Below are 23106 nucleotides of genomic sequence, written 5' to 3' on the forward strand. Positions count from 1 at the left end.
CTTCCACGTTCTCTCTTCGCGGCTTCTGCTTGTCTTGTTCCGACTCTGAATAGTATCACGACGACTTATCACTCATCCAGTTTGCGTCTCTGCACGACTCAGAGAACCCCCTACTGTCGGCCACCTCCGAGCCCTCCGAACACTGCGTCCTTCCCAATCTGGCTAAGCTGCTGGCCTTGCAAAGCTTAGCAGCCGCCTCCTTATCGCGGCCAATCAGTGCCGGTTAAGGTTGCACATGGAAAACGCGCTCTTCTCGCAACGTGACATCGGCAACTGGGAATCATTAGCTGCCCAGCCAATGGCGCGCCTTGCGTTTGTGAGCCTCGAGATGGAGCATCCTACTCTACGAGTATATAAAATGGCGCCTCTCTCCGACTCCTGCTCCTGGCGGACTGAGCACCTCTCCCAGCATCCATATTGCCCACCATGAAGGCCACCACTGCCTCGCTGCTGCTCGCCGCGCTTTCTGCGACAACCACCTCCGCCGCCCCCGTCGTGGACGAGACCTATCCGTACACAGGACCAGCTGTACCTGTTGGCGACTGGGTCGATCCGTCTGTCAATGGCAATGGCAAGGGCTTTCCGCGCCTTGTCGAGCAGCCCGCCGTCAAGCCCGCCAAGAAGCACCCTACCAACAACGTGAACGTCATCTCGCTTTCCTATCTGCCCAACGGTATCAACATCCACTATCAGACGCCGTTTGGCCTCGGCAAGGCTCCCAAGGTTAGCTGGGGCACCAACCCGAGGAAACTTGACAAGGTGACCAAGGGATACTCTCATTCGTATGTACACAATCCGTTTTGAAACCAAGACAAAAAAAAAGGCATTGCTAACTTTGGTTGATTAGGTATGATCGTACTCCGTCGTGCTCTGAAATCGCCGCCGTCACCCAATGCAGCCAATTCTTCCACGAGGTTCAATTACACAACCTCATGCCCAGCACTACTTACTACTATCGCATTCATGCTGCCAATGGCACAACCGAGTCTGATGTAATGAGCTTTGTGACTGCTCGTCCGGCGGGAACTTCTGGTCAATTCACCGTCGCCGTACTGAATGATATGGGATACACCAATGCTCAGGGGACCTTCCGAGAACTTCAGCGCATGGTCGACGAAGGAGCCTCCTTTGCCTGGCATGGAGGCGATCTCTCATATGCGGATGATTGGATGAGCGGTGTCTTGCCCTGTGAAGACTCGTGGCCGGTTTGCTACAACGGAACCAACACCGAGCTCCCCGGTGGCGGACCGATTCCAGACGAATACAAGGTGCCTTTGCCGGCTGGCGAAATTGCCAACCAAGGTGGTCCTCAAGGTGGTGACATGAGTGTGTTGTATGAATCCAACTGGGATTTGTGGCAGCAATGGATTTTGAATGTGACTACCAAGATCCCGTACATGGTTCTGGCTGGTAACCATGAAGCCTCCTGCGGCGAGTTTGATGGACCTGGCAACCCTCTTACGGCTTACCTGAACGACGACGAGGCCAACTCTACTGCCGCCAAGTCTGGGCTTAACTACTACAGCTGCCCGCCTTCGCAGAGGTAATTTGTCCACATATTGATAAGATGAGTGTAAGCTAATGACGCATAGAAACTTTACTGCTTTCCAGCACCGTTTTGGGATGATTGGCGAGGAGTCCGGTGGTGTTGGCAATTTCTGGTATTCTTTCGACTATGGTCTGGCTCATTTCATTACTCTCGACGGCGAGACGGATTTTGCCGACAGCCCCGAGTGGCCATTGGCTAGAGACATCAAGGGTGACGAAACTCAGCCTAAGGAAAACGAAACCTACATCACTGACAGTGGCCCGTTTGGCAACGTTGACGACGACAAGTTCGATGAAAACACCGCCTACGAGCAGTACCAGTGGCTCAAGAAAGACTTGGCCAAGGTCGATCGCTCAAAGACTCCATGGGTCATTGCGATGAGCCATCGTCCAATGTATTCGTCCCAGTCTTCGTCTTATCAGGAAAAAATCCAAGCTGCTTGGCAGGACCTTTTCCTGGAGCACGGAGTCGATGTCTACCTCGCTGGGTGGGGTTTTCTTGTTGTTATTTTACTCACATGAAGACTAACTGTTCCAACAGGCATATCCACTGGTATGAACGTTTGTTCCCACTTGGAATTAACGGAACTATCGACCAAAAGTCGATTGTCAATAACCATACCTACTACACCAACCCCGGCAAATCCATCACCCATCTCATCAACGGCATGGCTGGCAACATTGAGAGCCACACCACCTTGAGCGATGGCGAAAAGGTCGATAACATCACGGCCGTTCTGGACCAGGTCCACTTTGGCCTGAGCAAGCTCACATTTTATAACGAGACTGCGTTGAAGTGGGAGTTTATTCGTGGTGACGACGGGTCTGTTGGCGATTATCTGTACTTGTTGAAGGACAAGTCGCCCACGCCCCCTGACACGTGCGAGCGGGACTAAATTCGTTAAGCCGAGTTTAGATATATAAAATGCTGTAAATGTATGATATGTAGCTGCATGAATATATACGCATGTACGATCGATGAATTAAGTCGATGTGCCTTTTTATTTATATTGTACACTACGGCTTTGATCAGAGATCAGGACCCTCCTGCCATTAATGTTTCAAGACATGGTAATTCATGGAGCAAATAAACAAACCCTCACACGACCTCTTTTTGCGAGCTCTTGCGGTCCGATGCGCCCCTGAATCTGGTACTTAAATCGCCAATAGGCAGTGAAAGGGGGAAATCGACTGTCAGAAACAGCTGCGCAGTCCAAATATACCACGCCGGAAACGACAAGGCAAAGGCGACGGCACCGCTAGCCTTTTAGTAACCAATTTATCAGCAAAATACAGCTATAAAAGAAAATGTATAAAACAAACTTACCACTTGTAGGTTTTCAGATACTCCCATATGTCCCTTGGCCGCTTCCCAGTCCGCACAAGCAAGTAGCACATTTAACAAGCCGAGCAGGAGAAAGATCATGAAAAACGGAATGTTGGTGCGAAGCGAACAGATCATGAAAATGAAAATCATGACTGCGCTGAATATATAGAAAAAGGCTACGGGGGAACTCGTTAGGAGATAAACATTTCCAGTTCTAAGAAGGAAACAACACGTACCGATGCTAGCATTGAACTCCGCCTGGCCAGCAGCCAGCTCGGCTGGAGTTGTGGCACTTGCTGTAAACGCGCCTTGAGCATTGACCGATGGCGTTAAAGTGAGGGCAAAAGTAAACGTATATGCTCCTATAATAGACAATAATTCGTCAGCCGGGTTGGTGTATTCTTCCTTGCTATTGGCGGACTATGAGACTGACCGAAAAAGGCAAAAACGATGGCAACAAACGAATTGCCAAGGATCCATTCCATAATGAAACCAAGTGTCAAAAGAACGCCTCCGAAAATATAAGAGACCCCCCTTTATCGTATATCCATGTTAATTCATATTCCTCAATATAACTAATGTCAACTTACACAAGCGCAGCGCCACCTCCACCAGAGCCACCCCAGCCCATCAGGTTGCACCCAAGGCCGCTCGCATTAATTATAAGGCCCATCAAACCACTGTACAGAAGTAGTAGTAATTAGCTTCAAGTTTATTTTAGCACATGGTTTTTGCTTACTTACACTGGTGTTGGGTTTCCCAGGGTTTTGCGAAGTTGACCTTTCACCGAAGTCTCCGGGTTCAGGTACATCTTCTCAAACAGCTCACTCGGTATAGTGACACTGGCGGCTGTTTGCACGCGGTCCATTTCAGACACGTCGTGAGATTTGATATGGGATAAGGTCGACATGTTGTGAACTCAGGTTTGAAGATAAAGCAACCGATGTTGAAGAGGAAACTTGTATAGTATTGAATAGTATGATGCCAAGCCAAGACTGAAGACCAAGCAAACTCCCTGAAGAATTGAACCGAAAGAAAGATCAAGCTTCCTTTTATAATGCTCCTGCCTCTACAATGGATGGCTATGTCCAGTTTTTCCGCTTTCGCCCGCTGCTCAGATCTGTTCCCCATGGGGGAATAGAGTTTGGACAACGCCAATGCTTTACGATATTGGGGTTATTGATCGGCCATGCAGTGGATACGAGCTCTCCTATTTGTGGTAAGAAAAGACTTCAATGACATTATCTATCTCAAGCGAGCAAAGTGGTCGTTGTAGTCCCTCGCCACTTATCATACTCTTACGTTTAAACATGTCAATATGTGTATGTCTTTTATCATAAACCTCTGATATAGCTATTAAGAAACGAACATAAAACTGTAACATGACTATTCAGATCGTTCATTTCGATCTACATGCCTAGAAAATAGGATAGGGCCATCATCATTACCCGAGGACGAGTTGACCGGATCCGATGGTCCACTCAATAAGATTTGGCTCCGGCACCCAACATCGGTATACAATTTCAAGGCCTTTTAACTGTCTTGTTCTTCCTTGATTTCTCCCTTTGAACTTTATTTTCGAGAACCAAGCGTCTTTACTACCATTCCATGTGTCCGGTGCTCGACCCGATACATAGTTGTGTGCATTATCCGAAACTTAGAAAAAGAGGTTCGAATTTTGGTTTGACAACCACTAAACAATTATCTGGGGTAAGATGTCCGGTTTTTTTTTATTGCCGAAAAGTCTAGCCGTCGATTTTTTCTTTCTTTCTTGGATTGTCGATGATCATGATTCCCCCGCAATGTGAAGCGGAAGTTCCGCATTCCTGTTCCGCGATACTGTAGAAAGTGGTTCTAGTCTGTGGATTACCTTGTGATCATGGATATGAGTCTTTTATTTCAGAGACACCCATTCCAAAACAATTAGACCGAGAACAGACACTGCGCTAGCTCCAGCTGCCACGAAAAAAAAAGTCCGAACCAACGCCTGATTATACGCTTGTAACACCCGGGGCAACTCATCAGGTGCGAAATTGTCCTGAATAGACGTGGCGCCACTTGTAGCACCAAGGAACTCTTTACCTATTGTGCCAGTTTTTCACAAGGCAACTGCCCCATATCCCTGGGCGCTACTCATGAACTTTGTAATTGGGGGCCTTGTGTATGGCTAGATGAACAGAGAAACCCGCCAAACTAATCCTATTACAGCTCCGCAGCAAGTTGTCGGCAGGACGGGCGCCCTGTCCCAAATATTATTGGTCGCTCAAAAATAGTTGGTAGGAATAGGAGGATCCGACATGCTATGCTGCATAAGTTCATGAGACTATAAAAGCCCACTGCAAGTCATCTGTCGCGGATGCCCAAAACTTATATAGGGTTGTCCCCCTCCGACCACCTCTCTGTTTCTATCTTCTTGCTATATCTCCTCGAATTTCTTCCTAATTTTCTTACCTTGAGCCCCGACGAAGAAATAACGCGCACCCCATTCTTAACAACAGACTTATATAGAGGGTTGTCCCCTCCGAGCCACCTCTCTGTTTTCCATCCTCTGGCTATATCTCCTCGAATTTCTTTCTACTTTTCTTACCTTGAGGTACCCTGTTATTGCTCCGTTATGCTGTTGAATCATTCGGCTACTGCTGTCGCGATGAATCAATATGCCATTGCTTCGCTCTGTCATTTTTGGGCATCTTGAGCACGTGATGAAGCAGTGTCCGAACTAGTCACGTGAGAGCGTCCGCCCTGGCTCTGTCACGATGCTGGCGCTTCTACAACTGAGCCCTCCATACCTTCAACAACCGATCCTTCCATGCCTTCAACAACTGAGCCCTCCCTGCCCGACGCATCCATGCCCGATGCACGCCCGGTGTATCCACGCCCGACACGCCCGATGCAAACGCCCGACGCATCCATACCCAACATATCCAGCCTAACATGGCCGACAAATGTCTATGCCTCTGGCATTTTCGATACTGTGTTGGCCCCCGGGACAGCGTATTTGGTTTGGTTCAAACCTGTCACAACGTGGATTCCTTTACAGTCAGGTCGTTGAGCTGTTTGATACGCCGAGACCCAGACGAGCCATTGCAACTTCCTGTCGGGAACCATTTGATTATGCAACAAGATCGCATGCGAATATGAGCACCATTGGTTCCCCGCAATCATTGATGAATGGACCATTGGTACATGCACAGCGGAACCTAACATTGGGGGAGTGCGGGCGCGGGCTTGGGTGAAAATTGTCCCTATTCGTTGTCACCAGTTAATTCGTCAGAACGATAAAAATCTGGAGAAACTGAGAGTCGCCGTATGATGGAAAATGTTGAACAACGCAATATATATTTGCAGACGGACCAACCATAGTGTCGATAAACACGCGCAAAAATTCCATTGTTAAAGGATTAGAACTCGTGGAAACACTGCGGCCATATCCTCATACGCGTTTAACGATGGAGAATAACGAACGGTGTCCTTCAGCTCATACGTCGTCACAGAGTCAAACATCGGTGGTGGTACCATGTGTCAATGAGGAGGAGCAGAGCAACACGACTGTCCCCTTTCGCGGCCCTAATCATGTGACCACGGCGGAAGATTTTCGTTTGAATGGGGACGTCCAGAGTGGTCTCGACTACTTTTCGCCATTCTATATGCCTGCCGTATCCTGGCATTTGGCCAACCCAGAGCCTGCGAGTTCGGGCAATGAACAAGAAATACGTTCGAGTCCTTTTTCACTAGTGGACAACGCCTCGATGCCATTGGTGCAAGGTCCTGTCGATGAACCGTCTCTATCTACCTGGCCAAGCACTCTGGAACCGTTTTCGTTGCTGGCTCGCTATAACGAAATCGTGAACACAATAACCGGATTTCCGTAAGTACGATTCCGTTGGGAACTCCGTAATGCTAATTTGATGGCAAGATTTATACCTTCACTCAGGGGTGATTATCTCCGATCGTTGCCACTAAATATCGACCAAACTCAAAGTCAGCAATACATGTGTCGCCATCCCAGTTGCAACGGGCGAATTTTCGCCCGCCGTGGAGATCTCCGCCGCCATGAACGCATTCATCAGAACCATCGCCCGTATCCCTGTAATTGGATTGGATGCAACCGTACAGGACAGAATGGATTCACCCGTCGGGACAAGCTTGCGGAACACGAGCGGAATGTCCATGGGATAGATCGTCGGGTGATAAATGGAGTGTGGTTTTGAGAGATCAAGAAGGGCTACATTGAAAGTCTATGGTCTTTGTCCTTGGAAACACTGAATGGAGGCTCACAGTCATACCCCACCCTTTGTAGGAATAGGCTGGCTTGTTAGTAATACGACATGACGAAATTATCTCTCTCTTTACATTTGTAGTTCCGATTCTGGCCACTGCTTGACCACATCTGCTATGGAAATCCGATCTCCCAGTCGATCAAGTAGTAGGGTTATAACGCCTTTTCTACCTTATCAGTTTCTTGCTGCTATCTTTTATCTGTAGATGGAGAATACCCACAGCAGACGACAGCAATTGTAATCCCCACCGTTCCTATCCGAGTGCGTACAAATATGGATTCAAAACCTCGATATCTAGCTTATAACAATGATGCTATAAAGAAAATACAAGACATTGAGTTTTCCTATTCCCGATAGTATTAGAGTTACCAGGTTATAGTTGAATGGGTGTCTCGGAGGACTCAGCGGATGTACATTTACTAAAATTTAGTGGCTAGCAGAATAAGAATAATTAGAGTATCGGAAAGAATATGCAACAAGAAAAAAAATAAAACCATCCTTACCAAGTAAGGATTCCGCCCTTTTTAGTGTGGTGATTAAAAGTTTGACAACTCTTTGTATCTGTCAAAACGTATCAACCGTTCTTTACTGAAATAGGTATTTGTTGGTAGTATTCTACTAAGTAACTCACGTAGATAGATGTAGGTATATAAAAGTTCAAAAGCTGTATATAGTAAACTATATAGCAGTATAAAAGTAACTTATTAATAAGGTAGATAAAGTATGCATATGTATATCTTGGATTAATATAAAAATAAAATATAATTAACTAAATACATAATCGTAGATTAGTATTTTCCGTGTCGTCAATACTTTCAAACTATCAAGCATCTGGAATACTCTCCATTGTCAACTATGCTAACTGGTTTGTCGGCCTCGTTTTTTGTCGTCCCCAATTATTTCACAAGTCTAGGGTCCTTTTGTACTCGTCTTTCACACCCTTCATTGCTGTGTTCCTTCATGCTATCGCTACATCAAGTCTGGAAGATGTCAACCTACTCGATAGCGTCATAGCAACCCTTAAAACATACGTAAACAGTGGTACCAGCTGCCGACCGTCTGCCCAGGATCTGCGATAGCTTTGTAGAATATTCTGGTTATCTCACAAACACGTGTACATCATCGGCAGCACACAGCGAACAAGAGGGTATACCGCAGACCCAAACTGCTCAATATGGATGTTCCTCGCGTCGACTTGTTGGAAGGATATTGGGGCATGGACATGTCTTCTACGTCTCCTGGCGTGCATGGTATGTTTGTACTTTTTGAAAGTTGGCGGAATAGAGATCTGTTTACGATGAGACTACTCGAAGAGGACTTTAGACCGGTCCTGAAGAATATGATGGTTTGTGTAATTTAATGTCGTCTTTTGCGCAAAGCTCACCATTCTCATGATAGCATTTCAAACCCTAAAATTCACCCTTTGATATACACATTCGTATTATTCTAACAACAACTCACCTGTCAAAAAAAATATACAAATCTATGCGTCACGCCAAGAAAGCCACACATACAAATGACGTCATACGCTCTGAACAGCTTTATATTTCTCTCGTCATGATTATGTCCTTCGAATAATACACTCTTAGACCATTGAATACTCAGTATTGCACACCGAAGCACTTGTAAGAATCCCATTGATTTCTGCGGCCGCCCAATGCTAATTGTTTCTGTTAAGAAGCTTTTCCGACTCTCCATCCCATCTACCCCGAATCAAGCGGCCAACCGGAAGCATTATCGAATCCGTGTTACACAGAAACCTTATACAAACATATACATATAAAAAATGGCCGCATCGAAACTTGGGCTCCCTGTCAACCACACTCTCCCTACAACGACCTCTTCGTCTTCGTCCTCCTCGCTAAATGGCGGGGTCAAAGGTGTTAAAAAGCCGTGCTTCGGATGCGATTGTGGGGGCACTGATTGCGATTGCTGCATTATCCCTTGTACCGTGATGTGAAGCTATGGATAAGATGTACGCAACATTGAAGTAGATTGGTTTGTGAAACATGACTAGATTGATGATTGATGATACAACTGTTCTGTGTACCTATTTTATATCATATTGCGATTATACTGCTCAGTTTGATCAGAGACCATTCCAAGAATGTGTGGAACCTATCGATAACCCCTAGTTACTAGTGATATTGGATTAATTGATCCACCAAAGCGGACGAAAGGGAGCATAGAACCCCACAATAGATGGGAAGGATAACAATATCATTAGTCAATAATGCTTAATGGACTGGCTTAATCATGCTTAGAAATAAGAACGTTTATAGAAGCCCCATTTTTAGTTTCATGCTGACGTATTTAATACTCTGCCACCACTTTCTTCTAAACACGCCCCGCGACTAACTATTTACAACCAACATTGAAGAAATACGATTAGACGAATATGGCTCCCACGGCGATGAAACAATGGACTATCTCCGACACAAAGAATGGCTTCGACGACTTGAAATTTGAAGACGTCGCAATTCCCCGAGTCGGCGAGAATGAAGTGCTCGTCAAGCTTCACGCTGCGTCTTTGAACTATCGCGATTTGATTATCCCAAAGGTATTGCTCTGCCCGTCGATTTCCGTTTCGAAACTGACTTGTTAACACAGGGATTGTACCCTTTCCCTGTCAACGCCCCGGTGGCAGCTTGTTCCGACGGCGCCGGCGAAGTTGTCGAAGCCGGATCGAAAGTGACCAAGTGGAAAAAAGGAGACAAGGTGGTGACGCTTTTCAACCAGGGCCATCAATTCGGCGCGGTCGACATCGCCGCATCCCAAACAGGTCTTGGAGGCGTCCTGGATGGAACACTTCGAGAATACGGAGTTTTCAACGAGAATGGAATCGTGCGGCAGCCTGCGAATCTGGATGCGCTGGAGGCGTCTACCCTAACATGTGCAGGACTGACAGCGTGGAATGCGTTGTACGGCCTTAGGCCACTGAAGGCTGGCGATACAGTCCTCGTGCAGGGGACTGGCGGCGTGTCAATATTCGGCCTGTTGGTATGTTTCCTTACTCTTTCTCTCTGGTTGTTTAGAGCAAGCAGATACTCATCGCTCGTATCCAGCTCGCCAAAGCCGCCGGTGCAACGGTCATAGCGACCACCTCCTCTCAAGAAAAAGCCGACACACTCACCAAGCTTGGTGCGCATCACGTACTCAACTACAAGAGTGACCCCAATTGGGGTGAAACAGCACGAAAGCTCACCTCTGCTGGTGCTGGAGTCGACCACATTCTCGAAGTCGGCGGACCAGGCACGCTGGAACAGTCGCTCAAAGCGATCAAATACGAGGGAATCATCAGCATCATTGGGTTCGTCGGTGGTTTCAAACCCCAGGGAAACCCGCAGATTCTGGACGCTCTGTCTAACATCTGCACCTTCCGAGGCGTTTACGTCGGTTCGAGAGCACAAATGGAGGATATGGTGCGAGCGATTGAGGTGAATGATATTCGCCCGGTGGTCGACAAGGAGGTTTTCACGCTGGAAAAGGCCCGGGAAGCGTATGAGTACATGGTGAGTATGCCTGCTTCTTCTCCTCTATCCACGGTATTTACGCTGACGCGTGGCGGCACAGTGGGCTCAGAAGCACTTTGGGAAAGTCGCTATCAGGATCGGGTAGATTTCCACGATTACATTAGTAGTAGTATTAAATCTAATATCCGATCCCATGGAAGATCTTATCTAAACTCCGCGCACGTCACCCTGCAGGGGCCACCCCTGTAAGGTAATTGATAAGTCGTGCACAGCACTAGACTGAGTCATACTCCACCATGAGAACTCGCGTAAATTAGCGTATAGTCTACCAACTGCCTGGAAAAGCTTCACCATTGAAGATTCCCCGCATTTAAGTTCGGCTGGTTAAAACCCCCTTTTTTTTTGCCTCGGTCCGGCCTCTTACACGATATGCTCCGGAAACGACTTTACGCAGTAGACTTGTAGACACGCAAAAAGACCCCTACTATGAAACGATAGGTATGGTAAATTGGAAGTTGTGAAAAGGAAAAAACGCTTGTTTTTCTATTATCTGCGCCGAAGAGCCTATTTACGGTAACTATTCTATTCTGCTATGCATGCCCATCGCACCCCAGAACACTATACTCGCGTACCAGTAAGAACATGAATAGAAGATGTAAGTCAATCTAAATAATACAGGCCCCGGTAAAGCACCAATTCCGTCCGTATGCAGTGGGACATCAGAATAGTTAGATAGGGATAGCTACAGTTGTGGTAGCCTGCATATCGCCTAAGGCGAAAGGTCAGGGTAAATGAAATCACCACCACCACTATTGGTTAATCTCGCGATATTTTGCTAAATTAGAGTCAAAATATTGACTTTTACGGAGTTGGAACCTCGAAACCCCACCCTACCTTCTTCCAGTCTATAACCTCTATTCGATCCAACCTTTCCCTTCCAGCATGTCAAAACGGATCGCATTTATGGTTCTGGCTATCTCGTGATCCCCAAGTCCATCGATACTGGCAAGCATACGAGCCGGCAATGGACTGGTTCTAAGCACCGCCGGCAGCCGCTTCAATGAAAAGTTTCTCGCGCTATATATACATGCCAGTCAGTAAGGCATGAAGACTAAAGGCAGGGCCCTGTATCATTGGAAAAGATAGGATCGTGATCTGAAACAACAAAGAAAACTTTACCTTCAAGAAGACGGAGAGAATTGTACCAAGCGCACCGGCAAAGATGAGGAGGATATACCTATAAGATGTGAATCAGTTGTTGCCTTTCTTTGGCGCTTCTAAAAGGAAATTCCAATACTGTGTAGGAACTTACACATCGTCCATGGCTTCAACAATAATGTCGAGGGCCCCGCTCTGCTGTTTCTCAGACAACGTATTGAAGAACCCACTAGCCGTTCCTCCGATCGCGTTCTTGATGTCTGCAGGATCAGAGTCAGGGAGAAAAGAGAGGAGGCCACTGGTCGCCTTGTTCACGAAGATAGCACCGGCAATACCAAGGGCCAAAACGATGCCTCCCAGTTGAGCTGTATCGGGTGATTAGTCCATGTGTCACTGAAAGCGGAAAAAGAAATCTGAGTAGGTGAAACGTACAAACCATCATGAAGCCCAAGGCCCAGGGAATTTCAGCTTTGGGAACCTTGGCCTGGACCACACTGTATCCAGCTTGATTGAAAGCACCAACACCGACTGCCATGAGAGAAGTGTATCCGTAGATTGCGCTAGCAGAAGTGTTGGTCTTTACGGTGTCTTGGGAACAAGATTCATGTTAGGAGAAACTCAATAAGAACAGGAAAAGCTTTCCTCGAGACTTACACATCAATGCAGCAGCGACAAGCTCAAAGATCGAACCAAGGAGGTACCATGGAAGATAATATCCAAACTTGGACATCATGTGGCCGTTGGCAATGATGACAAAGATGAGAACCATCACGAAAGGAAGGATGCGCAGGGACGAGTGAACAGCCGTATCACCCTGTAGCTATGTAAGCTTTAACTCGTTGGCAAGAGAGTTTTGCAGTCCTCACCTGAGTGAATTGGAAGTAAAGCGGAATGTAGTAAACCGAAATGAACAAGCCACTGCTAGCACAGGCTGAAGAAAGTTAGCATCTGATAAAACGCAGGTTCTTGCAGATGAGCTCACCGTTGAGCATGAATAGAAGCAGTAGCGAGCGCCTCTTGAGGAAGTGAATGGGAAACAGTCTGTTCTGCTCAGTGCAAAGGATGTAGAAGGTCTGTTGGATGCCGAATAGGATGAACAGGATACCAGACACAACGAAAAGTGCAATGGATTGCCCACTGCCCCATGTCCACTCCACGTCTCCGAAATCAATACCCATAATCAAAGTGGCCAAAGCACCAACAAACAGAATACTGCCAACCCAGTCAATGTTCTTAGCCTTCTCCTTGGAGGTGGCATTTGGAAGGGGCTCGACCGAGGGCAGAAGGATAATGTAGACCGGCGCAAATACACCACCGATGACAAGGTTGATATAAAATGCCTGATTATTTCATGTTAGCATATTCTGAACTGGTTATTGTAGCCTGATGCGAAGAGTCATCGGAAACACACCCAACGCCAAGTTGCGGCACTCTCAGCAAATGCTCCCCCAACGGCAGGACCTATGGCAGTTCCAATGCCCCATGAAACGGCACTAAATGAAATAAAAATATAAGCATCGATATGAAAACCCGATCTCCATTTTGTTGGGTCTTCACTCACGTCAATCCAATGTAAAATGGGCGTTCAGAGACGATTGTGTTAACAGACAATTGGGTCAAGACGCCGAGGTACATGCCACTTCCCTAAATGCGGTGTTAAATCGTAAGGTTCTGTACGTCTTCCGAGCTGAATCAAACTCACTCCAGCGCCAGCCATTGCTCTTCCAACAATCATAGCATTCATACTCGGGGCGGCTCCACAAAGAGCGGAGCCTGCCATGAACAGGAGGGTGCACTGTTTCTTAAGTGTTAGGATTGTCCTGCATTTATCTTTACTTTCATCTTGAATATTAGACGCACCCCAATATAAAGCCACTTAGCGTTGTAGGTAGCATAAGCCTTAGACCAAGTGAGTACGAGCGCGGAAGAACAGAGAGTAAATCTGAGGAAGTGTTGGGTTAGACGGTGCCTTTCTGGATCAGATACTGAGGCCAAGACTTACCCAACAGAAAGCCAAGAGATCATGTCCGCTTTTTGGAATTGATTCAGGATAGCCTGTCAAGGTTTGAAGACCATTAGCCGCTCGCTGTGAAGAGGCAATTTTGATGAATAGATACCGGTTGAATATCAGCAACGATAGTATTGTCGAGAGCGAAGAGCATATGACTAGAAAGAATCGCAGTCACGACCAAAACCCACTTGGTTCACATGTCAGCGCATACAACTTGCATTCGAGTAAGCAGGCATTAGGCGAGTTAATGCTACATACCTTGAATCCAGTGATCTTTCTGGCTTCCTCCTTCTGGTCCTCGTCGGAAGAACTGTAGTTCTTCTCGCTAAGTTTTAAGCTCGAGGTGTGGACTTCTGTCGGCACGTTGGGAAGCCCGGATTCACCACCATCTCCCTTCAGAGTGTCTGCCATTGTAGCGGTTTAAGCCGTGTTATGATGATCAATGGAGGTTGTCTCGGGTCACAGAGGATTGATACTCTGGTCAGGCCAGGAGAAGGTGATAATCGGATTTTTTGGGCACTTTGGAAAGGCATAGTTCTTATAAGTAAAGAAGAACATCTAGAAACGGTTTTATCATTCTCTATCGAAGAAGATACAACAGATTAGAAATTGTCCTAGATGATGACAAATTTCCCTACTGCGACCATTCAGGCTACCTGGGATGAATATAACAGCCCAGGAGAAGGGATGAAAGGATGATCAATATTGCAAATTAACGCCTATGCTCTAGGAGCAATTTTAGGCTCGAAAAGCCCATCAGCGTGTCAAAGCAATCATTGACCTCTCATTAGCCAGATGCAGCCCGGGCGCGAGCAATGTGGGATCCCTGCTGTCACTGGATTGAAATTCTGGGATGGCGATGGGATACCGTCTGATACGAGGGGCCTGACTAGCGATGGGATAAAGTCCAGAAGGATTAGGGATCCCAGTGGGATAGCGATCGGGATGGGCTGCAGCTTAACTAATCCCGCAGGATCGCCCAAACTGATCCCTTTAGTTCCCTTTCATCGGTCAACGTCCATCCGCCATCCCATCAATCGATATACAGCTTATTGCGCGATCCCAGGGCAGGAATAGATGATTTTCCACCTGAAGCAAAGCCTTCATATTTCCGCTTGTCTCACGAAAGTAAGCACTTGTTTAGTGTGCCAACGCCTTTAGGTTAACTGCATATGCGGTGAACCTGAATGTTCTGGTCATGAAGACGGGAATTGACTCTCTTGTGGTCCACCGACGTCGGAGATGCGACATAAGTGTAAAGATAAAATCAAAAAAAAAGAAAGATGAAAAAAGTCAACCAATAAACAAAATATAATGAAAAAGTAAGAAAGAATAGACGGAAATGGCAAGACCGTAGATGAAGACAAGGAAAGTGGGTGTGGGGATAGCTCTTCAGCTCATTGATCTCGACTGAGTCTCGGTCGACATGGGATTCCTTTCCCCTCTTCTGTTGTTACTGTTTTTGAAGTGGTAAAGATTATCCCATCGGAATCCCATGCTGAAGCATTCTACAGCTATGTACATTGAAAGTAGTTACTACACTTTTACTCTGAAATCATAAGGTTTTGCATACCAAACCCCCATTTCCGGCATAAGCATATCCCCAACCTATCGGTATAGAGCTAGCTAGCAGTGCAAGGGAGGTTCTCGGATTATACACTAAGCTAAATTATCTACTCTTTTCCGGGGCGTTCTACTCGCTGAAGACTAGTCGCACTTGGGAATTATAAATGTGTCACACCCGGTGCTAGCTTTCCATTAAAACATTGATAAATTTGTGATTCAAACCAGTACTTTTGAGGAGTGGCTTTCTGGTCCCCTCGTTCACTACGTCCTTTTTTACAATCATCTCAAGTCACATAGTGCTGAGCATCATCATGACCATCCACCGTGTCACTTTATTCAACATCCCTAAATCAGAGGACATCGACGTTCTCCTCGCGGAATATCGCAGCCTAGCCCAGGAAGCTAAGAGGGTGTGTACATACTAGCAGACTTGACCATCATTCAGGGATGATAAATTAATTTTGTGGTGGCTATAGGACTCAGAGCCGTATATTGTTTCCGTTCAAGCAGGTCGCACTCTGCCCGATGCACGAACGAAAGGCTATACACTAGCTGTTAAGACCGCCTTCCACAACCTGGACGATATGTATTTTTACGACAATAACTGCCAAGCGCACAAGCGTCTTAAGTCAGTTGCTGCTCCGAGGAGGGAGGGCGATGTGTTTACTGCTTATTTTGAGGATGAGGTTGGTGCAACTACCTAAATTTGGTTTGTCTATTTGGGCTAAAATTTGGTGATGGTTGCCAAATGGGTTGTATGTGGTATTTTCTGTGTCAGTGTAAAAATAACTAGATCTACTGGACTAAGTAAGCAACGGAAGGACACCTGGACTGTATGGGGTGTGTTTGGTCATGCGTCAACTGGTATTCCCTCTAAGCATCCATTCAGACCCAGTCTCTAGGTGGAGCTGTGGAATCATCGTCTTTGGTCGGAAGGTGAAATTCTTTTTTTTATACATAGCAGGTTCCATATCATCCAAAAATGGAAAAATATTGAAACTCAATCCAAGTTTTGCTGCAATATTGGTCAGACTATTCAACTCCACAATTTAAAGCAAGGCTAACGACATTGTATACATCAACAAGTAAACAAATAAAAAAAAACCGGAAGAAACTACCCTCATATCCATTGAAACTCCCCCTCATTAGGCTGCAACAACCGCGAAGTCTGAGAAATCCAATTCTCTTCGATATTCTTATTGCTATATACACCTGGATTCTCCGCCACCCGGGCAGCCAAATCTGAACTAGCATGCCATAGTTCATCACTGTCTGGGAGGGCAAATTGCAAATCGAATAGGGAAAGAAGGCACCCACCCTGCCAGTGTGGTTCGCGTCGGGAATTGGAAAACATGTCGCTGTCTAAGAGTCTAGTATCATCGACTCGACACTGCCGGCAGACTTTGTACAGAGCTAGGGCGAAACGCTTTACCTCTTCGATACCGAGCCAGGTGAAAACTTCGGGGACGGAGGTGGAGTTGAACTGGGCTAGCATTGACGGGTAGAAGAACATGTTGCGCTTCAGGCAGTTGTGGACGAGGGCGACGAGAAGTTGAGTGGGAATTTCGGGAAGAGGGCGGGTTAATTGAAAGTCGAGTTGGTCTTTACTGCTTGTGAGGAGAGCAAAGATGATGTGCAGCAGGATTCCCTGGTATGTTGCTATTAGCCAGGAAGAAAAAGATCCGGATGTGCCATCTTGGTATTGTTGCTGTTGAGAGTGCTGGGTTGATATATCCCATTTATCCTATGAAGAAAAATTTGTCAATCAAGATGAGCCCTTGATCTGGAAAGTAGACATAGGTGGGGGCTTAAGCCGAGCTTCGTTGTGTGACTAACCTTTTGTTGATAGATAGACAAGGTGAGATTCTCATGCAAACTCATGGCTGCACGCTGAGAGTTCTCGTCCCCAATCACCCAAAAACCCATCATGATGACTGATTGAAGCAGAAAAGCTGGCTCGTGATCAGGGTCAAATGTGGCTCGATGAAGAAATGGCCAGTTGGGATGAAACTTCTCAAAGTAGGCTTGAATATAGGGTAGGTTTGTACGGGGGCTTTTCTCGGTCAAGCCTGAGTCGTGTACAGGACCCAGATGTGTCGAGGATGCATAAGGGGTATGTTGATAGTTCGGCTGGCCAGACGTCCTGGGAGCTGTGTCGATGGTGTGACTTTCTTGGCGCTCTATTCCGCGGCGCTGAGATGGTCTTACCAACGAGCACTGAATTCCCCGGCTTAAACAGGCTTCGCAAGGAGCTCTTCCATTGCATTTTGACCTTCGCGAGCGACAGTAATTGCAGGCCCGGGTTGCACGGCCTGGAAGTAATTCTTTGTTCTTATGGTGTACACGGACATGTTGACGAAGAGTGTCACTATCATACAGTTAGTATAGATCGCTCTCTGTCTCTAATGATAATGCTTTTCATCACTGCGAGGAGCTCGTGTGATGGTTCTTTGATATCTCTCGCTACTTAATTAACAGTCAATTGCGTGGACCCGATTTTCTTCCATTTTGTTATTTCATCATTTTCAACTTTCCTTCTGTGCTGGATAGAGGGGATACAAATACAGGGGTCTTGTCAGCTTACTTTCTGGCGAAGGATCTGTCGCAAAGGGGACATTGGAAAGACTCTGCCTGAAAATGGCGTCTTGCGTGACGAGTCAGATGCTCCTTGCGCCGGTAACTTAGGCCGCAGCCCGGAAATTGACAATGAAAGGCTGGCTCCAGTGTACCCATCGCCAGAAAGAATCATGCAAATATCTCTCGCTGTCAATAATGACCTGGTCGTTCGACGAGAGTCGGCAGATGGTAGCTAGTGTATGTAGCTAAGAATCCCATGGAGACCATCCTACCATGGTGGCCAGAGGTGGGCGTTTTGAGATCAGATAATGGGATAGCGGGAGAAATGGGGTGATGGGATGCCGACAAGGTTGGTGGGATAGCGAATGCCAGTTGCAAATCTGTTTTGCCAAGAAAAAGGTAGACAGATTTGGATAAAAATCTGTCACATACTCGTAAGGCATGCACGCTGAATTTTTTCTTATTACCACAATAATACTAAATAAAGATAAATAAATTTTTTATATGAATTTTTAACCCTTATGTTAATTCTTATAATAATTTAAATATGGAATAAATAGATTATTCATTATAGTATATCTATGTTCTCTTCTCTATCTATATTATTGCACTGACGCGTGGCAATATAGTAGGCTTGGAAGTATTTTAGGAAAGTCACTATCAGGATCAGGTAGATTTCCATAATTACATTAGTAGTAGTAGTGGTATTAAATCTAATATCCAATGCTAGGAAAGATCTTATCTAAACTCTGCATACTCTGCAGGGCTACCCCTGTAATTGAGAAGTCATGTACAGCGCTAGACTGAGCCATACTCCACCATGAGAACTCGCGTAAATTAGCGTATAGTACAACAGTGAAGCTTTTCCAAACAAAGTTGCAGTTAGATAAAAATTCCCCGCATCTGGTTCGGCTGCGTATAACCCCCCCTTTTTTTTGCCTCGGTCGGGCCTCTATCACGAGATGCTCCATAGTTTCCTAGTTGGGTAATGAGCATCCTCAAATTGCGGGGAGTAAAACCGGGTCAGCTAAGTTCTAACTGCCGGAATATCTCCGATCTGCCAGGTTCGCAACAGCAGCCTTAATAATGATGACAAGACAGAAGGGTTCCGGGAAATTAGCGGCCAACCGGATGCGGAAACATGCGTAAGCCTCACTTAGCAGTACAGCTGTACAGCTCGAATTGCTTTTTCTTCTTCTTCTTTTTCCAGTTTAGGATTAGGCTGGTGTGATGGCAGGCAACATGCTATCCTCACATTATTAGCGCGGACTTCGGGAGGATATAGCCCAACGGCCCACTACACACCATTTTTTGAGTATCCTTGGGAAAAAACCTGCTATGTAGTACCTATGACCAAACCACTAGTGATATGGAATGTGTTCGTTAGGGTTCGCAGGAAATTAAATTACGCGTTAACGACTTCACCCAATTTCTCAAGGGTTAGTTAGAAGAAGACTAGAAATAGCCTGGCAGATAAACGTTTCTCGGAAGATTAATGTTGTCAATGACATCTGCAGGGACATGTGGCGAAAGTAGTTTTGTTACATTCTTTTCTCAAGTGGCTAATCATTCCTTGAAGAAGATAAGAGCAAATTAGCATCGGATATATAACTGACAGGGATTGACTTTAGCGACACCGCCGATCTGCGCATTCTTAGAGCTAAGCTGGGCGGACTATTCTAGCAAATGTTAAATTTTATGATAGTATAATTATTAATGAATAGAACTAATGTAGATTAGTAGGTGACTGGCCGCTCCTTTCCCCGAATCAGATTGGCTTTTATGGAGTAGCCAACTGTGAGGAGCCGAGGAAGCTCTCTATTTTTGCTTATTTTCTGCTGAATTTTTTCACGTGCTGGCGAATAGCGGATGGGCCTGACTATAGAATAGAGAGGGGCTTTGTAACTGTTAAAGGTGTTGGTTTGGTCATTTGATCAACCCCTGTCAATATAAAGAACCACATATCTACCGTTTCAATTGTCGCTTACAAGAAGGACCGTTGCCCCGAAATCCTACTTACCAACTCGAAGCCAACATTTAACAGTCCATGGCACGATGAACAGAATAATAAGAAAGACGCTCGCGTTCTCCCTGCTCGGCCTATTCGCGCCGGCAGTGGCTGATATATGCTCAAATCTAGAGGCTGCTACCAGCACAAGTGGTATCCTCACTCATCAGCTATCTCTAGCATACGAAACAGAGATTCAAAACTACTGGTCCGCCGCTTGCACCGGTCTACGTCCATCATGTATGATGTTTCCGACTAGTGCCGACGAAGTCGCAGATATCGTCCACGCCCTTCACCAGACCGATGATTTGTTTGCTATAAAGTCCGGGGGACACATGCCCAACAACGGCTTTTCGAGCATTCAAGGTGGCTTGTTGATTTCCACTAAGAAGCTCAACAATATTGTTGCGTACGATGCAGAGACACAGACGGCCAAGGTAGGTCCGGGAATGACCTGGGCCGAAGCGCAGAAGGGCTTAGATGGAACGGGAGTGACTCTCGTTGGGGGTCGAATGGGCGGTGTGGGAATCGGTGGTTACATTCTTGGAGGTAAATTTATCTATCATCCTGACATATGTAGTCATTTTTTGCTGACAACCTCTTTTCTTTCTAGTCGGTCTGAGCTTTTTAAGCTCACAGCATGGCTGGGCTGCAAATAACGTTGTTGACATTGAAGTCGTCCTGGCCAACGGTACAATCGTGCATGCCAACGATTCCGAAAACCAAGGTATCATTTAACACCTCCGATTGAGGTGATTATAGGCTGATTCCCTCTTTAGATCTCTTCGCGGTCCTCAAAGGGGGTGGCAACAACTTCGGCATCGTGACCCAATACACTCTCAAAACCCACCCTATCTCTGAAAAGGTAGGCCACTTCATACCCCATCATATAAGATCAACTAATAAGTAGTATTGTAAAGGTATGGGGAGGAGTGGTGACCTTCTCCAAAGACCAGACTCCCCAACTTCTTGAGGCTATCCGGAACTTCGTTGAATACTACCCAGACGACAAAGCAGCTATTATCCCGACCTGTGAACACACCTCACTTTTCACTAGCTGGTTTGTGTTCTTTTTCTACGATGGTGCTACTCCCCCGGCCGATGTTTTCGCCAATTTCACGAGTATCACTTCAGAGACGAGCACTATACGGACATGGGATAGCTATTATGACTTGGTACGTTATCCTCCATTGATTGAGTAGGGAGATTTTTTGGTTACTTTTAATTTGTATTAACAACTATTGAATAGCTTCAAAGCAATGACGGATATGACTTGCAGTAAGTTGTTTACTTCAGAAACTTATCTCAAACAACCACACTAAAACAATAATACAGCGGCCAACGATATGCCATTGCGACTGAGACAACGCCCTTGCCCAGCGCGGAAGTCGGTTCAGAAGTCTTGAACACTATCTGGGAAACATTTTACAATGTTACTTCTGATGTCGTCCTCGAGCTTGGAGTGATCGCGACCATCGCGTTGCAGCCCATGCCTCGCACTATCACTAGTAAAGCAAAAGCTCGTGGCGGGGTGAGTTGGGAGGATGCACTGAACCTATATAAGAATGAATCATCTAACCTATATCTGCCTATAGGACCTACTTGATTTCCCCGATACCACAGACTACGTCATTTTTGAGCTCGACATTTCTCATTCTCTCTCAATCGACGATGACACCACGGAGGCAGCAATTCAGTCCCTTTATACTAAAATAGGCAACCGTGTCGAGAGTTATATCCAAGACGGTACCTTGCCGGATGTGTACAGGCCACTATTCATGAATGATGCCCATGGTACACAGGATTATTGGGCCCGCATCTCGCCAAAATCGCGGAACCTCGCAAAGCAGGTTAGAGAGAGTTACGATCCAGATATGTTCTGGCAGAACAGAACCTCTGGCGGATTCCGAGTGGAATAGTGGACATCACGGGGGTGAAGTTATGGTATTATAGATATAATATCTGCTACGATAATTTAATTTTTAAATCCACTTTAATAGTCAATTGGTGACTCTATGAGTATGCCAGGTCCATGCAGAGCCTGGATACTCCCAGACCAGTATGTCATTCGCACGATGCATGTTAAATAGAAAATAAGTCCCAAGGCCTATCATCCGGGTTCCCTTCTATAGGTATCAAGGTACTCCACGTTTCTAAATCCAATGCGAAATTAGGGTCATAATCATGGATAGCCTACAAACAAGTTGTTAGAATGATTGCTTCCAAAGTACACACGGTTTTATGTGCAAAAAGAGACAAAGAGAGGGATAGAAACCATGGACTTACATCTCCGTAATACCCAGCATTAGAATGAGGTTGCTGCAGCTCGTTTGGCATTTCGGAATTTGTTAAATTCAAGGTTTCTGGGGCCACGGATGAAAAGGTGTGTGGATTTTGAGATATAGACGCATTTCTTGCCCCCTCAACGGCTGTGCGAGAGAAACGGGCAAATTCTCTGACAAAGAATACGATGGGCTTCCACCCATAGCAAACTCCAAGCGCGACGCATATCCCGCCCCGATATCCATCAAGACCAGATCCGACCTGGCCGTCTCCTGGCCTGGGTTTTTGAGAATATGTGTAAAGAGCATGATTTACCGCTCGTATTGGGATATAGACGGCTAGTCTACATGCTCCGTGTTAGCCATAACGTAAAAGCAACGTGGTATTTGCAAGATTAAAACGTACAGCACCTGAGTGTTTGCATGCAATTGAACGAGTCGGCTTCCGAGTATGGCCGCTCGTGCTGTGCTCGCCACTACATCACAAGAATGCCGTACTTGGCTATGGAATGGCTCTAATTTCTTGGGACAATTGTGACTATACCAAGGCAGCATCAGCAAACTGTGGATGTCGAACAGCAGCCCATAATACAAAAAGTAAATCATGACCACACAGTCGATAGGAATCCCCTGTGGTGATTGCTCTGGTGTCAACAAGTCGATAGATTCGTCTAGCGATATAATGTGCTTGATGGAAAGCTTGAACTGGTTCACCTCCTCATCCAGCTCCATGACAGTTATCACCAATTCTTTGGTTGATTGCCGGAGTGACTGTGCAGTTGCGGTACGCTTGTATGTGTTGGGATGTAAAAAATGAGTATATCCCCCCGACTCTCAACCAATTCTAGAACATTGTTCATGTTTTTTGAGAAAATA

General features: G+C 46.1%; 8 protein-coding genes across 8 annotated transcripts; 5 read left to right on the top strand and 3 right to left on the bottom strand.

Annotated features, from left to right (window-relative positions):
• Positions 1-426: 426 nt before the first annotated feature.
• TRUGW13939_06663 (uncharacterized protein) lies at positions 427-2444 on the top strand (the record flags this gene model as incomplete). The annotated part of the gene is made up of 4 exons (XM_035489814.1): positions 427-782; positions 848-1543; positions 1593-2036; positions 2090-2444. 4 exons carry the CDS (start codon positions 427-429, stop codon positions 2442-2444), a joined length of 1851 nt encoding a protein of 616 aa, XP_035345707.1.
• A 203-nt stretch (positions 2445-2647) lies between these two features.
• Positions 2648-3785, bottom strand: TRUGW13939_06664 (uncharacterized protein; the record flags this gene model as incomplete). The annotated part of the gene is made up of 6 exons (XM_035489815.1): positions 2648-2812; positions 2876-3051; positions 3112-3237; positions 3309-3409; positions 3466-3555; positions 3619-3785. 6 exons carry the CDS (start codon positions 3783-3785, stop codon positions 2648-2650), a joined length of 825 nt encoding a protein of 274 aa, XP_035345708.1.
• A 2539-nt stretch (positions 3786-6324) lies between these two features.
• On the top strand, positions 6325-7054 carry TRUGW13939_06665 (uncharacterized protein; the record flags this gene model as incomplete). Its single annotated transcript, XM_035489816.1, has 2 exons — positions 6325-6743; positions 6862-7054. 2 exons carry the CDS (start codon positions 6325-6327, stop codon positions 7052-7054), a joined length of 612 nt encoding a protein of 203 aa, XP_035345709.1.
• A 2499-nt stretch (positions 7055-9553) lies between these two features.
• TRUGW13939_06666 (uncharacterized protein) lies at positions 9554-10773 on the top strand (the record flags this gene model as incomplete). Its single annotated transcript, XM_035489817.1, has 4 exons — positions 9554-9715; positions 9766-10155; positions 10221-10667; positions 10729-10773. 4 exons carry the CDS (start codon positions 9554-9556, stop codon positions 10771-10773), a joined length of 1044 nt encoding a protein of 347 aa, XP_035345710.1.
• An 890-nt stretch (positions 10774-11663) lies between these two features.
• TRUGW13939_06667 (uncharacterized protein) lies at positions 11664-14208 on the bottom strand (the record flags this gene model as incomplete). The annotated part of the gene is made up of 14 exons (XM_035489818.1): positions 11664-11705; positions 11808-11865; positions 11941-12151; positions 12219-12374; positions 12441-12600; positions 12653-12717; positions 12769-13126; positions 13198-13279; positions 13348-13430; positions 13489-13581; positions 13647-13728; positions 13789-13841; positions 13904-13984; positions 14056-14208. The coding sequence occupies 14 exons, from the start codon at positions 14206-14208 to the stop codon at positions 11664-11666; spliced, it is 1677 nt and encodes a 558-aa protein (XP_035345711.1).
• Positions 14209-15674: 1466 nt separating this feature from the next.
• On the top strand, positions 15675-16067 carry TRUGW13939_06668 (uncharacterized protein; the record flags this gene model as incomplete). Its single annotated transcript, XM_035489819.1, has 2 exons — positions 15675-15773; positions 15840-16067. The coding sequence occupies 2 exons, from the start codon at positions 15675-15677 to the stop codon at positions 16065-16067; spliced, it is 327 nt and encodes a 108-aa protein (XP_035345712.1).
• Positions 16068-16483: 416 nt separating this feature from the next.
• On the bottom strand, positions 16484-17629 carry TRUGW13939_06669 (uncharacterized protein; the record flags this gene model as incomplete). Its single annotated transcript, XM_035489820.1, has 3 exons — positions 16484-17107; positions 17200-17513; positions 17572-17629. The coding sequence occupies 3 exons, from the start codon at positions 17627-17629 to the stop codon at positions 16484-16486; spliced, it is 996 nt and encodes a 331-aa protein (XP_035345713.1).
• A 2366-nt stretch (positions 17630-19995) lies between these two features.
• Positions 19996-21867, top strand: TRUGW13939_06670 (uncharacterized protein; the record flags this gene model as incomplete). Its single annotated transcript, XM_035489821.1, has 7 exons — positions 19996-20497; positions 20562-20675; positions 20728-20813; positions 20869-21123; positions 21198-21226; positions 21284-21479; positions 21544-21867. The coding sequence occupies 7 exons, from the start codon at positions 19996-19998 to the stop codon at positions 21865-21867; spliced, it is 1506 nt and encodes a 501-aa protein (XP_035345714.1).
• Positions 21868-23106: the final 1239 nt, after the last annotated feature.

This window comes from Talaromyces rugulosus, chromosome III (assembly GCF_013368755.1).
Source record: "Talaromyces rugulosus chromosome III, complete sequence".
NCBI classification, from domain to species: domain Eukaryota; kingdom Fungi; phylum Ascomycota; class Eurotiomycetes; order Eurotiales; family Trichocomaceae; genus Talaromyces; species Talaromyces rugulosus.